The sequence below is a fragment of the Panthera leo genome, chromosome D3 (assembly GCF_018350215.1).
Source record: "Panthera leo isolate Ple1 chromosome D3, P.leo_Ple1_pat1.1, whole genome shotgun sequence".
In the NCBI taxonomy this organism is placed as follows: domain Eukaryota; kingdom Metazoa; phylum Chordata; class Mammalia; order Carnivora; family Felidae; genus Panthera; species Panthera leo.
The window spans coordinates 44,807,566-44,825,226 of NC_056690.1; the positions used below are offsets into that span (position 1 = coordinate 44,807,566).

A 17,661-nucleotide genomic window follows, 5' to 3' on the forward strand; every position below is an offset into this window, starting at 1 on the left:
AGTAGGTACTGTGGTGCATCCTGGGGATAAAGATGACAAAGATACAGTTGTAGCCCAAAAGAAACAGTCAAATAAGAATAATGTACTTGGAGGAGTTCCTAAGTGGTTCAGTTGGTTAAGCACCAACTCTTGGTTTCTGCTCAGATCATGATCTCATGGTTCAAGCCCTGCATCAGGCTTTACGCTGGCAGCACAGAGCCCTCTTGGGATTCTCTCTCTCTCTCTCTCTCTCTCTCTCTCTCTGTGTGTTCCTCCCCTGCTTGCACTCTCACTCTCTCTCAAAAATAAAAATAAACATTTTAAAAATGATGTACTTGAAAACAAATAATTATACTACAGAGTGATAATAAGATTTTGTGAGAGGGGATGTTTCATAGGGGAGGGAGAGGTTGTCTGAGCTGAATTGTAAAGGGTATCTGTTCTCAAGCCAACAAGGTGAGGAATCAACGCATTGATATCTGGGGTGAAGTATATGAACATAGGGGGTCAAATAAGTTGGTAAGTTATAGAGTTTTATATGTGAGGCAATGATGGCAGCAGATGAATATGATATGGTCCACAGATAGGTTTTAAAAGAGGTTTGTTATTTATATAGTAGGGTTACATTAGAGTTTTAAACATAGATGTTATACTTTACAGAGGGAATTTGTGTGTGTGTGTGAGAGAGAGAGAGAGCGAGCGAGAGAGAGGGAGCGAGAGAGCGTGCAGAATAGATTGGGGTAAAATAAAGTGGAGGCAGGGTAAGCTGTGGCAATAAGTTAGGTGACTGAGAATCAAGACCTAAATTAATTTGTGGTAGGACTGGAGAAGAGAGAAGAGATCTGAATGTAAATTGAAGAGTAACAAGCATAGAATTTTGTGCTTGTATATTTTGTGTCTCAGGGAGAGGAAGTAGGTGAGCATAACTTACACATACTGATTTTGTTGACCATATGGTTTGTGGTTCTGTCAGCTAACCTAGGGAATGAGAGCAGATTTTGCAAAGTTCAGAGGAAAGAGGGGGATAAGAGGGTAGAAAGACCCAAGATCAGGTTTAATTTGAGGCCCCTGCACAAATCCTTTCAGGTAGCCTTATTGAGATCAGCTGTGATCCTGTCCCTCAACATCTCATTTGGTGCCAGGATGGAGACATAATAATGAGCTTCTATTAGGTGTATTTGGATACTACAAATGGATTCAGAAGAAAGCAACAAAACCTATTCAAGTTTTTATGCAGCTGAGGTTTTTTATTTTGAAGAAAAACAAAGTAATTGTCCTCTACTGTATATATTTTCCAAAATCTTGAAGTTTCTCTTATGTATATATCCTTTTGACATATAAGGGTTTTTAATTTTTTAGTGGTTTTTTTTTTTTCATGTAAATAAATTGTTGACAGGACCTGCATAACAGTGTTTCAGTAACAGCTTTCTAACAATCATAAACATATGGTACATTTCATAAATAGTTCCTGTTTTTATTTGGTGAGTGTTAGTGGATTGATGTTATTTTTAACAGAAAGAGAACCACTTAGATTGCCTTAAAAATTATAACAAAAAATAAATCTAAACAAATTACAGGGAAGGAAGAGCTTAAATCTAAGATTCTGAAACATAATGCTACTAGAGAGGTTTCATCTCTTTGTCTCTCTGTCTCACACACACACACAAATCTAGAATTTTCTTTTGTAAAAGCTGATTTCTCTGGGTTGTTTAAATATAATGCTCAGAGACACATGAGTTGAATCAAATCTTTCACATGGTAGCATGCTAGTTCCTTTATGCTCAAGGTTGACAGGTAACAAAAACTAGTTTGGCTTAGTTGGCATATTAGTAAGGTAGAAGTACTGCTGAGTTATAGTTTCCTACCTTTGCAAGGGAGGTTGTCAAATTGTTGTGAACCCCTATATTAGCGGTTTTACTTTTAATATCCTCCTGAGAATATTCTAAGGCTAAAAACTATTTTGAATTCAGCAACTGTTTTGAACTGTTGTTTTGTTTTTAATTTAAATCTGTGAAAAGTAGTTCACCTAATGCTGAGTACCATATGGATTTTCAAACCACTTGCTAAAACTGGACTCCATGAGAGGGGAGGACTGTGGGTTGGGAATCATTGCTCTGGAGAAAGTCTCAGAGCGTGCTTACTTCTGAGTGTCAGAATTTGAGATGTCTGAAGTAAAGATAGTATCCTTATAATACATATCTCCATCTGGATCGAGCAAAGTGATGGGACTTCTTTTTTAGTGTAGACTATGTATATTATCTTCATGGTACAGTATGGGCATTTTTTTCCTCTTTAAAAAGTTGTTTCTTATATTTGAAAAAAAATTAAGTAATTGGGTCTTTCTCTGCCTCTCATCTCCAGAAATATGCCTGTTATAAAAGGTAAGACTTTAGGGGTACCTGGGTGGCTCAGTCAGTTAAGCATCAACTCTTGATTTTGGCTCAGGTCATGATCTCGCCATTCATGAGATTGGGCCCCACGTGGGACTCTGCTGATTTAGCAGAGCTTGCTTGGAGTTCTCTCTCTCCTTCTGTCTTTGCCCCTACCCTGCTTGTGCATACCTCCCCACCCCACCCCCGCCAAATAAATAAATGAACTTAAAAAAAGGTAAGGCATACCTCCTGGATTTTTCTGAAATAATTTTGGGTTTTGGATATATCAAGTTATGCTGATTTGTGTGTCATTTTTTTATCTTTTCAGGTAGTACTTAAATTTTTTCTGTTCTTGAATATACAGGAAGAATGTATCCTCACTAGCCAGAGATAACCAATGTTAATATATTGATATATTTCTCTCAAAGTTAATTGATATCTCAGTTTGGCATCCTGTCTTTTTTAAATTGCTCAACTAATATTTACATAATTTTTATGTCATTAAAAAGCCTTTGTAAAATTTTTGGATAGAAAAAACGTTTATAAATGGTTGTCTCATAATTTAACATTTTCCTAATGTTGGCTTACCATCATCACTGTTAACTTCTGATAAAAGTATTGGTCCACTATATATGTGAAATAGTGTATTGATCCAGGTTCATCATTTCTGTTTGGAGTTAATCACTGTTCAAATGACTTTCTAGTTATTTTGTTGGCTCTGTTCTTTGTAACCTTTTCTCACATTAATCTGGTTCTTGATGAATTATTATAGCTTCAGGTATTATTTTTATTTCTAAAATAATTCACTCACTAATTCAGATTTCAATGATGATGTTCAGGATAAAGATGGAGATCGAGCTGTTCACCACGCAGCTTTTGGAGATGAAGGTGCTGTTATAGAAGTACTGCACCGGGGCAGTGCTGATTTGAATGCTCGCAACAAGCGCCGACAGACACCACTTCATATTGCTGTTAATAAGGGCCATCTTCAGGTTGTGAAGACTTTATTGGACTTCGGCTGTCATCCTAGTCTCCAGGTAAAGTCTTTCATGAAGAATATTCTGCAGGCATTGCTAGGATTCTGTTAAAGCGAAGTACTAAGTTCTCTGGTAAGCATTCCTTTGTTACCAGTTCATTGTGCATGTTCGGTCATAGGAAATGATCCCAAAGGCATAGAATATGATAAAATTGGCAGCTATTCCTTCTTAGAAAAGCCTTTTTAAAGAAAGTGTCAGTAGATTAATTTTATATTGGAAGGTGAGGATGGGGACTTCTTGCAAATATATCAGCTTATGAATTGATTTAATTTTATTGATCATAACGATGAGCTTCTGCAGCTTAAGGAAGTGTAATAGGCTACATTTCATGATGCTTTATAACTATCTGAATTATTTTAATTGTAGCTTAATTTATCTTAGAGTCTTAGTCTAGTCATTAGTTCAGGAAGATTTTCTGTTTTGGAAAATATACAGGTTTAGGGTTAATTTACAGTAGGACCTAATTTTTGAGGCAAGAATCACCTAAGAGATGATTCCTTCCACAGTTTTAGCAACCAGATGGATTAGATTGGATAAGTGTCAGAGAAGTAATGAAGAGGAAAAACAGGAGTAATGGGACTGGAAGTTTGAGAACTGAAAGAATTGGAGATTTTGTTCAGCTAGATGGTTATCAGAGACTGATATATCTGAGGCACAGCATTTTGGAACTGACAGGGTTTGGAACTTAGACCCTCTAAGTGGATGGCAGAATTGGAGGATGGAGGAAGTAGAGAGTGTTAATCTGTTGAAGGAGAGATAATTTATACCTATTGATTTTATTTGGTCTGAAATGGGAGGCAAAGTCATCTGTTGAGAGTGAATGGCCAGTAGTAGGTATAGAAAAGGTAATTGAGAAGAGTGATAGAATATTTGGAATAGCTACTGTGGGGACCAGAAGGTATGACATAGCAGGGCCTGTAGAAGCTTATTCCAACCATGTGAAGAGCCTAGCTGAAGTTGAAGACTATGAATTTTTAGTGCCACTGCATAGGAGGACAGAAAGTAGACGGTTGGATTGAACTTGGGTTAGGAATCTGTTATGAGGGTACATGAGTGTATGTCTGGGATTGGCCAACTTTTTCTATAAAGGGCCAGATGATAATTTAGGCTTTCATATAGTTTCTATAATGACTATCCAGTGCTCCAATTATAGCGTGAAAGCAGCCATTGATAATACATAAATGACTGTGTGTGGCTGTGTTCCAATAAAACTATTGAGAAAAACAGGTGGCAGGCTGGATGTAGCAACTGTGGTACATGCCATAGGTATGACTTAACATTTATGGAACTATGAGATGAATGCGGTCTAAATTACCCATTTATGCAGATAACTGAAAATGAATAATAACTTACTGCTAAGTAAGTTGATTAATGAAAAAAGTAGTCAGCTTGAAAAAAAGAGGAAGACTGAGACTGCTAAATTTTCTTTTACATTTGTTTCTATTTTGATTAACTAACTACTTTTCTGCCCCTTGCAAACATTTAGATTAATGATTTTCACCCATGACTACACAATATATACAGCTGGGCAGCTCTGAAAAACTACTAATGCTTGGGTCTCACTCCCAGAAATTCTGGTTTAGTTGGTCTGGAGAACAGCCTGGTATCTTTTTAAGAGCTCCCCTATAGATTCTAAATATGCAGCCAAGGTCGAGAACTACTGATTTTTAATTCATTTCTATAGGGCCCCAAGACTGGTGTAAGTTTGTTTTGAAATTTCAGGCATAACCATTACTGGTAGGAATGGGTATAGCCGGCTGTTTTAAACTAATGAATTTTGAGGGCAGCTTTTTCACCTCATTACTTTTTATAATTAGCTGAATCATACTTGAACGTGATTATTTTTCCTTTTCTTTGGTAGGCTACCTGTTCATTGTGTTTAGATTGAGTATGAATTTATTTAATATAATGAGGCTAATATCTCTTGCCTGCATCTTAAAATTTAACATAGGATGTTTTGTTGATGGTTTTTGGATATGGCTTCTGTTTAGTAGTTCAGTATATATATTAGTATTACATATGATGTTTGGTTCAAGAACTGATGAAAGTCTCTTTAAATTAAAAAAAGGATTCTGAAGGTGATACCCCTCTTCATGATGCAATAAGTAAGAAACGTGATGACATCCTGGCAGTTCTTCTAGAAGCTGGAGCAGATGTTACCATTACAAACAATAATGGATTTAATGCTCTGCACCATGCAGCACTAAGAGGAAATCCCAGGTAAAAGATCTCACTTTTTACTCTAGCAGTTTAAAAATATTTTCCTAGTGCTAGTTCTCTTTTTCTGATGCTGATGAGGAAATAATGACTTATTTTAGTATTTTATAAATCGTTTTAAGGTCTGTAGAAATTATGTCTTCACTGTTAATTTTATATTATATTTTGGTTGTTAAACTAATGCAAGGACTGCCTGGGTGGCTCAAGCATTAAGCATCTGACTTTGGCTCAGATCATGATCTCACAGTTGGTGAGTTTGAGTCCCATATCGGGTGAGCTCGAGCCCTGCTTCAGGTAAAAACAGGAGGCCTGGGTGAGTCCTGCTTCTCTCTCTCTCTCTCTCTCTCGCTCTCGCTGTCTCTCACTCTCCCTCTCTTCCCCTCCCTTCCACCCCTTGGGGGATTCTCTCTCTCTCTTTCTCTCTGCCCCTTGCTCACTTGCACCCCCCTTCTAAAAACAAACAAACAGAAATTAATACAAATATTATGAAATGATTACTGAAATATATATTAAGTATATTAAGTATGGATATAAAGTACCAAGAATACTTATATCTAAAGATTTAATAAAAATGCATTCCATCTTGAGAGTTATGTCTCTTTAAGATCGTTCTCAATGTGTCCTCTCATCTCCTTTTATCCATTTGCATGATTATTTTTAACATGTGGCTAGATAACTGTTAAGTACCTAACTCCATATTAATAACATAAATATATATGCTTCTGGTGAGGATATTCCCAGCTGTTGTAACAATAGTGATGGGCAGTCTGCCAAAAAAAAGTATTTGCTGGTTATAGTTTGAAAAAAAACTTCTGGGAAGTCACAGAACTCATGAAGGATCTGCACTGTCTCACAGAATAGGAAAAAGCTTAGTTTTGCTTAATCTAGAGCTTTCTATGAATAAATTTTGGGGAACATCTTAACCACGAGAAGCATTTTAGAAAATTTGGTATTAGAGGTCTTCTGTTTATAGTTGAATTAAGCCTGCATTTCTTGACTGAGGGAGCTGTTCACTTTCAAGTTCATTTTGACACTTTAATCCATCCTAAATTCTTTTTTAAAATTGAGATATAATGGACATATAACATTTTTAGTTTCAGTTGTACAACATAATAGTTTGAAATCTGTGTATATTATGAAATGGTTTTCACGATAAGTGTGGTTAAGATCCTTCACCACATGTGGTTACAAATGTTTTTTCCTGTGATAAGAACTTTTAAGATTTACTCACTTAGCAACTTTGAAATACACAATACAGTATTACTAACTATATTACATCCCCATGAATTCTTATCCTTTGGTTCCATATGGTGTTTTTATATTATGTTTCCTTCTAGTTTTTGTTATTTTTTGGCTTCTTAGAATCACCACTAGAGGGTGAGCACAGAGAACAAGAGGATTTTATTGCTATTGCCTGTTGGTTCTCTTAACGAGGGGTATATAATGTAGGATGAAGCAAATGACCATATTTTATATTATGTTTTGATTTTTCAAATTACGAATATTTGAACACTTTGTACTTTGGCATTGTGAAGGAGACAAAATGGTATGTTCCCTGCCTTTTAAATAGAAGATGATGATGATAGTACTTACCATAGGCAAGGCCTCCACTAAGTGGTTTACATGCATTATCTCCTTTAATCCTTTCAACAGCTTTTTGAGGCAGGTGTTAATATCTTCTCTTTGTAGATAAAGAATATGAAGCTTATAAAGAGATGAAATTATTTATTCAAGATATAGTGACTAGTGGAGTAGGTAGAAGTTGAGCAAGAATCTGACTTAAGAATCATAGGTCTTACCCACCTTATGTTACTTTTTCTATATTATGGTCTGTATATGAGGCAAGACTGAAACACATGGACAGAGAATGATTTAACTAAGAATGTATTAATACATCACCCCCCTTCCTGCCTCTTTGCTTAGGGTTGTCATTGACTATACTGTCACTAATTCTCAGCTTCAGTTCTCAAATTCCATTTATTGTACCCGGCTTTCCAATCTATTCCATTCTTCCTATTCCCATTTTTGCTGATCTAATTAAGTACTCACCCCTTTTACTTAAACTATTACAATATCTTTCTAATTGTTTTCTCTGATTTCAGTCTTATCTCTGATTGAACTTTTATCTAATTGCCAACTTACCATTCTAAAGACATAATGGCTCCCCTTCCCTGTTCCCAAATCTTCATTTGTTTCCTATTGTACATAGAATAAAATTTATACACCTTGAACTTTGCCTTCACACTCATTTGTGATGTGTCCTAAGCCTGTCTTTCTAACTTCATCTCCCACTAAATCCCCCTTTCCACCTTGCCCTTCTGCTACATTATGCTATGCCCTTTTTCTAAAATATTTTGTCTACTTTCCTCATTTATTTAAGCGTTTCCCTTAGTGAGAGTGCCCTTATCCTTTGTCTTGATCTTAAGCATCTTTTCCTTCAGAGCTCCTAGATCACATCATTGAAATTATTTTCTATTTGCCCTACATTAACTTGTTCTTTGTTCTTATTTTATTTCACTTTATGTCTATTAGTGTGGCATTTCTGTGTTTCTGTTAAAATTGTGAGCGCCCCTCTTCATCTGTGTATCTCCCACAGTGCTTTGACTATGATAGGGACTTAATAAATGTCAGTCTTAATTTGACAATCATGACAGCGCTAGATATCACAAGATGTTAATATGATTAGTTACAGATTCTGTAGAGAAACTGTTAGAGGTCAAACAGAGCAATTATTTCAGATTAAAATGGTTGAAAAGAGATTTTATTGAGGATATTTAGGTTATATTAAATCATAAAGTTTTTTTATATATATAACTTATTGTCAAATTGGTTTCCATACAACACCCAGTGCTCATCCCAATAGGTTAAATCATAAAGTTTTAAGATAAACTGAAAATTGAAGTGTTTAGGAAATGAGGGACTTTTAAGTATTTTGAATTATTTCACTCTACTGGGGGTAGGGTAGTATATTTAATAGTGCTAATAAGCCTATACAAGAAAGAGAGAGTATCCCACTTAACATTTCTTCAATTCTTGTATAAATTTTGAGAGTTCCCCTGAAAATTTGTATAGTGACTCTTCCAACCAAATGATTGGTGTCAGGTGACATTTAAAAAAAGGGAAAAAAGCCATTGTTATTCTGCAGTAAAGTGATGCTTTAGTTAAAACTACGTGACTTTTTAAATTCTTATTTCTTCAAGATATTTCATGCAGTTGTGACTCTAGATTGCCAGATAAAGAATATGATTCCTTTTTTTTTTTAAGGAGGGGTCGCAGGGAGTGGGAGATGGAGAGAGAGAATCTTAAGCAGGCTCCATGCCTAACACAGAACCCCACATGGGGCTCCATCTCAGGACTGTGAAATTGTGACCTAAGCTGAAATTAAGAGTCAGACATTTAACTGACGGAGCCACCCACGCACCCCCCCAAAGAGTGTGATTTTAATTGGACACTGAAGAGTATCAGAAGATGACACAACTTATATATCATTTGAAATTGCAAATTGAAATTAAAATTGCAAAAACAACTGAGGTTGTTTTGAGGCTTTTCATATCAAATTTTTTATTCTTAAAATTTGCTTTTCTTCCTTGCACTGGTCAGTGATATCAGAAGACAGATGAGTCATTTCTGGTGTACTTAGAATTTTTATCTAAAGTCTTTGGCCTTGAGGTGCCTGGGTGTTTCAGTCAGTTAAGCATCTGACTTTGGCTTAGGTCAAGATCTCACGATTTGTGAGTTTGAGCCCCGCATCAGGCTCTATGCTGACAGCTCAAAGCCTGGAGCCTGCTTCAGATTCTGTGTCTCCCTCTTTCTGTCTCAAAACAAACATTAAAAAAGAAATCTTAAAAGTCTTTGGCCTTTACATTTATTTGAGGAAACCAGATTATAGTAAATTATTATTTCCAGAACCTGATGAAATTAACATTTTTGAATAAAATATTAGATGTGATTAGCATGTGTCAACATTTCCCCCTTTCTCGTGTTTTATAATTTATATAACTTGATGAATCTCTTACTTTGAATTATAACATTTTTTTCTTTGTGATCTTTGTTTTATATTATAGTTATACTTCTTTGTATACTTGGCTTAATTGTTGGATTTCATGTATAGTCAATTTTAACTGCAATGGATGGTACTTTAGTTAGTATAATTCTTAGCTAATTGAGGTTTTTCTTTTACTAGTATATATTAGTTCTACAGTAAAATATTTACATCATTGTGAATATAGCCTAATACCAGCACAAATAATTATTTCAATTTATTATGGTTAATAATATGGAAAAGTTTCCAAAATTTATATGTGCATGTATATACATGTGGGATTTAAGTAGCATTCTATTCCTTAGCTTTGCCTTTAGTAAGCAGTAATAATTTTTCAGCAATTAGCTAATAATGTAGTAGAGTTAATTATTGGTAGTGCTTTTTAAAAAGAAAGTGTGATATTCCTGGTTATCAAAAATATGTCTAGATGTCATATATTTTGGAGAATACAAAATCTGGATTTCAAAGTTTCAGATCAATGTGGATTCTAGATTTCAAAGCTAATCTTGATGTTTCCTCATGATGTAACAATAACTGAAATAAAGACATTAAGAGAGAGTTATAAAGCCATTTCTTTTCTTTCAGAATTGTGGGAGACCATATAAGTTTTTACTCTGAGACACTGAATATTATAGTATCATGGTTTATAAAATTAGGAGCAGTGTAGAATAGCAGTTCCAATGTGTCTTAATACAGTATTTTTTTAATTTCAGGAATCTTAACTGAAAACAATGCTGCGTTTTTATTTTTGATTATTATAGAGATAGTTTCCATAGAGTTTAGCCATATTATCTTTTCTTATATACAGGCGAAATTTCAGATTTAAATGAAGAGCAGAGATCATTTCTGTTGTTGAAAATGAAAACTAAATTTATTTGAATTAGTATTAATCAACACGTTACTTAGGTACTTTCTGTGAAGGTGTTGCATTTTTAGCTTCCTTTAAGTTTTTAGAGCTCCTTCTCAGGCATGAGAATAAATTAGCAATATTCTCGGCAGAGCTGGCCAAAAACCAGCCAAGTGTTTTGGAGATACTGATACCAGATTGATATTTTGGAGGCACTGTTAATAGTATTATGAAGTTACCTTACATAGTGTTATTTACACATTTTTCTTTAATATAAATTGAGTGTGAGAAATAACAGTAAAATATAAATGGACCACATGATGTAATAATCTTGTGTTTTCAGGTTAGTGCTAAGATAATTTCACAGGCATTTCTTACTGCTTATTCCAACAAAGGCACATACTAAAGCTTACTGAATATGTGAACAACTCGTAATTTTCCCTCTAGAATATTATGATGCCTTCATTTAACTTTTTAAATTCTGAAATCAGGTCTGATAAATGAATGATATTGTGTTGAATATATAAAGATTTGATAGTCCAATCCATATCTTTGTGTTGAATATTTTTCTTTTTTAATAAAATTTGAATATTCTGGGTGCTATATAAAATGTAGCTGAGAGTATTATTAAATGAGACTATACTTATAGTGTGTCCATTTTCTCTTATATGTGCTATGCATCCAGTCTCAAACACTGTGTGGCTTGTAATACATAAATATATTTAATGGACTAATTGAAATGTGATTGATATGAGCAGGAAGGCCTAATAACTTGAATGAAGTGATAAAATTTATATTTATATATATATTTACAGACACACACACACACACACTTTGCCTCCATTCTTTTAAGGGATGGTCTTCACTTTGAAATAGAGGAGTAGTCTCTTGAGGATTGTGTGAACATGTAGAGTTTTAAACTACTACTTGGACATCAGTAACCCTTGATTAACTCCTGAAATGTTTGTTTCCATGTATTAAGGAACATGACATTATCTATGGTTGTATTGTGGTCAGTAAGAAAAACAAAGAGATGTTGGATAACTTGTCATTTTTCTCTTCCTTCATTTTCTCTCCACTGAGAGAGGGAGGCTTGTATGTGTATTTTTTTGTGAAGGACAAAGAAGAAGAGTGAGGAGAGTCATAAGATGTTATTATTAGAAGAGATCCTCATTTTACAACTAAGGAAACCAGTATGTAGAGTTGGAATATCTACACAGTAAAAAGACATGATACTTGGCATTTTCTTTCTTTTCTGAGGTTAAAAACTTTTGTTTTGGGGTTGGAAGAGCTAGATACTGTTTCAGTCTCTGCACAAGATATTCTGCAGTATCATCTCCTTTTTCACCTAACTGAACAATATTCAGGTAAATAGCAGTAAAATTAAATGCTAATCCTATGGAAGATAGTGACCCAACATTTCTAGAGTATTATTATATTTAATGTTATATTTTTCTTTAATTTAGAATATGTGCGTGTCCATGAGAACCACACTGTAGTGTCCCATTATAGTTTCAGTTAGGTTTTGAGTGACCTTCCCAATTCTTTTCTTCCTTTGAAGGAAGTTTCATTTCTTTTATCATGAAGCATAGGCTACATTTCATTACCGTTTCTTTTCTGAAGGATAAGAAATTTGACACCAAGAGAGGATAAATAAGTAAAATTATTTTATTTGCAATCCTTAAGTTGTCCACACATTTTTCATAAAACATTTTATAAACATTGTTAACCACTGTGGTTCTTCCAAGGGGAATTAACAGTAACAAATTATTTGATTGAAACCACAATCCAAATAATGTAAATAAGCTGAAATTCATTTACATGTGATTGATATTTATCAGTGAAACGTTGGCTGTCCTGTAGTAATCAATGCATAGCTACAGCTGGTTGAAGGGGACCAAATCCATTGAAGAGGCGATTTGGTTCCATTTTACCAGCTCTAGCAAAGCATTGCAGTGTTGCTAGTTTGGGATACAAAACAGCAGAGCTGTTTTTTATTTGTATAATTATGGTTATGGACGTTCTACAAATGTTAGAGATTCTCCTATCAGTAGTAGTTCAGTCATTACATGTAAACTTTTCTATTTTGAAGGCACTTTTCCTCCTTCCTACTCGAATGGAACAGAGTCTTTGCCCTTTCATGTTTTGTTGATGTATTAAGGGATTATCAGTGTACACCTTTGTGTAATTCTTAAGTGTGGACAATAACCTGTTTTTAAAACCAACAGCATTTAAAGGAACAAATAGACCTTGATGTATTTCAGAGTACTATTTTCTGTTTGTCTGTAGGCACTGAACCAAGTGAATAAGCTAATAGGGAAGAGCACTAAAGTCATACCTTTCTACTGTGGCTCCTTCAGTATTATACTTGAGGACTAATAGCAAGTTGCTGACAGGGAAGGGATGGAGGAATATGAGTGGCCTTAAGAAAGTACCTCTGCCCTTTGGTTTATAAATAGATCACATGTGTATTCACTGTATTGCTTGGACTTGTGTTGAAAGGCACTACCATGCATGCCAGCTTTTTTCTTTGTTTTTGCTTATGTAGTGTTACTAATCCTAGGTTAGTAATGTAACCCTTTTCAAGTCTGTTTCCCCTGCGGAATTCTCTATCATTTTGCGTACAGATTGCCTAGTTACTTCCATTATCAGCTGAATAATACATTGACTTTTGGTGTACAGCTATAATCAGTGAACTTGAATATTAAAATCAGGTAAGTAATACTTTAAAAGTCAGTAGAGCAGATTTTTGCTATAATGTGATTTCAGTTTTGCATTTCAGAATCAGGGAGGGGATATCCTCTGAAATATACTTGCAGAAATAAAAGTTTGAGAAATTATAGTTGGCCTATAAAGTAATGAATTAAGTACTTTCAGTGAAATGCAGAGTAAAGAAACAGTTAATGTTTTGAACTAAACTGGGAGAAGGTCAACACTAATTCAGGCAATATTTAAACAATTCTCATATTACGTATATTCTGCATCTGTTGGTTGTTACGTATCGTGCTGCTGGTGAAATTAATGTAACTACGATTCTTTCCATTTATTCTAATAGAAATGAAACAGGTGTTAAATTGCGTAGACTTAAGTGCTGAAGATAGCAATAAAACTGACTTCTATTTTTACTGGTTATATGGGAGCTGGTTAGCAGATCCAGTTGCTCAAGTGTGCTTTTGGATGGCAGTACAGTTTCATATACTGGCCATATCGGGGCAAGGAGAGGCCATGGCATTTGATAATGTCAGCATCTGTTATCCCTGTCAGAGAGACAGTTGAAATGTTTGAGTTACACCAGTGTCAGCAGATGCCCAGAGTTTACTATGTACTCAGTTAAAAATGAACAGCTGATCTAAGTGATGGATGTGACATTTTAGAGTGATTGAAAATACTCTTAGATATGTTAAGTTAAACTTGTAAGCACTAGAATCAGTATATAATCATACTTTTTAAAGTGAATAATAGGTGCTGTCATTTTTTTCCTAAGGATTATGTACTCTTAATATTATAGCAATGAGAGTCTTAGTCACTGGGCTGTTTCAAAATAATTATTAAAAACTTGTATACCTATAGAATAATGAATATTATCGTTCATTATAAAGCATGAGTATAGTAATACCCTTTGAATAGTTTTATAGAGGAACCTGTATTTTTGACATACATATTTTCAGTAGTTAACTGTAGTTAACTGTAGTTAAAACCTCATAGCCATTTCTGTTCAACTTGTGACATGTAAAAATTTTAAACATCATTTCGCTTTTCATATATGTCTGAAATTATAACTTTTAGTAAGAAATGATTAGAATACATGAATATAAATATTAGTTTTTTTTTCTAAGTCTATCATAGTAGCTTGAAACAGGTACTGCTTATAAAGTATTGCCAGCAGCTTTATGATTTTTATTAATAGCTGTATAAAATAAATTTTGTGTAAAATACAAAAAAAGTGTTTTAATATCTCCAACATAGTATAAATAGTGGGCCTATCATGTTGGTAAAAATTGAATTGCGATTGCATAGTACCAGTAAAAGATGATTATTCTGTGTAAATTGATTTCTTAACTATAGTGTTTTCATTTGCTTTGGGGAAAGCAAGATCAAGGATAGTATAGATAATAAATTAATTTCTTTTAAATATTTGGCAATCTATTACGAATTTGCCCTGTTAACTTACAACTGTGGCCCAGAATGTGTCATTTTTCCTGCATAAATTTTATATTTTAATTTATTCTAAGTAATAATTTAGCATTTAAAGTGAAGACTGGGTTAAGGACCTGATTAACTTGGTGATTAACACCACCACTTTTTTTTTTTTTTTTTGAGAGTAGAATGTGTTACTTAAAAGATAGTCTTTTAGAATTATGACTATGTAGTTTTCAAAAAAGAAAGCCTAAAATTACAAAACTTGCTTCAGAAAGTCCTCTAATATTAGCAGACTATAAATTAATCAAAATATGAAGAGCAGTTGTTGAAATGTAATGGAGTTAAGCTTTTGTCATATCTTATTTTTCTTAACAAATCAGTTGATCCTACTAACGTGATATCATATACTTCAGTTAAGGTCGAATTGTGGAGACAGAAACTGGGTCATGTGTATGTATCCCTCACTCATTTTGCTAGTAATACTGGTTTCTTTTCATGATCAAATTTTAATCATGTACATACTTAATTTAAAAATGTAAAAGGTAGTATATTTTAAACTTAAAAGATTTAAAAGGAGTTTTATGATAATTTAAAATCTCCTTCAAACTCTTTTTTCTTCACAAAATAGAAATCTTAGCAGCATTTTGTTTCCATCTAAAAGTAGTAGGTACATTTTTATGGTGTTAGTATTGCCAAAGGTCATCTCTTTGATACTAGGTTAATTTACTGTATGAAGGTCATTCACATAGAAAGAGAAGCAAAGGCTTCTTTTAGCTGCAGTTTAGTTCCCTCTTGGCAGTTTATTGCCTACCAAAAATACATACTTCTTTACATTCCATAGCATTGTATGTTCATATGGGTACATAAAGAAGTATGTACTCTGAGTAGGTTTCACTAAGTTGTTAGCTGTAAAAACATGAAATGTTTTATTTTCCCATTTGTTAGTAAAACATTGAGCTTACTGATACAGAGCAATAATAGATCATTTGCAGAGACTATCAAAGACTAAACTATAACAGATTTACCTGAATCATAGCATTAGTGCCTTTTATGGTTCCTTGTTCTTGGTAGACATAGACATGTCTAAACACTAACCAGTTATCTGTTGAACTTTGTCCTGGTCTGGTTGTTTTTGCCAGAGATTCATAGAATCAGTGGAGTTTTTACAGAGTATACTTCAGAAATTGGGAAGATCAGCCTAATGTTTCTTCATAGTCTTCAGAGAGAATTTCTTCTTATTTTGTAGTTTGCTTCTAGATCCTACAAGTAGATAGTAATGAATTCAGTGCAAATTCTTTTATAAACTGGATATTACAAACTAGATACTATTGAAACTTAACCAGTTAACCAATTAGTACTTCTTCTGATTGACTCTAAAGTTGAAAGAATAGGGAGAAAACTAGAACTTTTTAGAGTGTGAATGAACTGAATTTTTAAAGGTGATGAATTTTTTGTTAGTTTTTTTTTAAAGGTCACAGATAAGAATTCTTGATTATTTGAAAACTTCTTTGTCATTCCTTTATTAGTTACTTCCCTGAATTTTGCGTTTTGGTGCTTTGAGTTGAATACCCATTCGAATAGATATATAAATAGCTAATTTTGATGAGTTTGGTTCTTTTGATTCTTCAATTTTTTTAATATAAAGGAAAACTACCGGAACAGTCAACTTTTCTAAAGTCTCACTTTTAAAAGAACTGAAAGGTTCTTAGTGCTTAGCCTGTGAGCACTTGGGTTTGAGCTTCATCATTTAGCTTAAAAAGACATTATGGTTGGTAAGTTGCTTTTAATTATTGTGGTATTAAAAGGTTAATTTAAAAGAACACCATAAGAAATGTTCATATTTGGGGAATGCAGGGAAAACAGAATTTCTGCAGCCTGTGATAAAGAGCGAGTGCAGCTCCTGGAGAGCACGTCAGAGCACAGCAGTAAATGGCCCTGCTCCATAGCTGTTTCAGCAACGCAGCAGTAGAATTTACCATGCACGGTCTGATTTATTTTTGTGACCAACCCAAAGTGAGCATTAAAAACTATTTTGTGATCTACCAAGACTCTTGGTTCACTAAACCTTGAAATAGTTAGTAGTTTTTAAAGGGTAGCCTACTTTGCAAGCAGGATTTATTAAGGATGCAAAATCATCGTTTAATCTGAAACAAGAAAGACCCAATCTTTAGTAATGTAGGTGATAGTAATGGATTTGTACATTTTTGAGATCAAGAATTATCTGTCAACATATTTGAACAACATTTCTTTTTATACTACATAAACTATCTACTTGAACTGTGAAGTTAGGCAATGCCCAGATAGAATTTAACAATAGAAACATGTATTGAGCCAATAATAGGTAAGCATGCAGAAAGTCATAAGCATCCTTAAAAGTGCAGACCTCATCATGCTCTGTTACCTGGTAAGCTTAGTGCCATGCAGCATTTGCAGGAGGAAGAGAGATGGTGACCTAAAGAGTCACATCAGCAGCAGCCATTTCATCTTGATTGTTCCTTCACTCTGTTCGCTGATTCAGCACTTCTTTTCATGAGCCGAGAGAAGTAAGGGGGCTGTATCAGTGAATGCAGAACCTCACCTTTTAAGATACATTTGAAAAACAGATGAACGAACAAACAAAAAAATAAGCTTTTTCCTCTCCCTTGCCTTTACCTTAAAAAAAAAAAAAACTGCAATAAAATTGAATCACAGTTGGCCATTTGATTTGCAATGTCATATTACCAGTATTGCACAGATAGGAGTACCTTGTATCTGCTGTATAGAAAGTTAAGCAACCAAGGAAGGTTGCTGTAACGGCCAAGAAAATGAACCTCGCTTATTTTTCAGATGAAATGCTTCAGAAGAGGGGAGAAAGTTGCAGAAGAAGTTAATTTTATAATCTAAAAAAGACAAAAAACCAAAAACCAAAACACACCTCACTCCCCCCAAGTAACTAAACATTCACCCTATTTTCCTTTGCCCACCAGAATACATTGGGTTCTTCTGACTTCGCAGGAAATATTCTGTATCTTTCTTGCTGTGAAGTTT

At 34.1% G+C, this 17,661-nt stretch overlaps 1 protein-coding gene across 1 annotated transcript in view; it reads left to right on the plus strand.

Moving 5' to 3' along the window:
- Window positions 1-17,661, plus strand: part of MIB1 (MIB E3 ubiquitin protein ligase 1) — a 125,533-nt gene that overhangs the window by 66,057 nt on the left and 41,815 nt on the right. Inside the window, exons 11-12 of the mRNA XM_042909865.1 lie at window positions 3,191-3,388; window positions 5,457-5,608. Coding sequence (XP_042765799.1) covers window positions 3,191-3,388; window positions 5,457-5,608 — 350 coding nt within the window. The remainder of the gene's footprint in view (window positions 1-3,190; window positions 3,389-5,456; window positions 5,609-17,661) is intronic.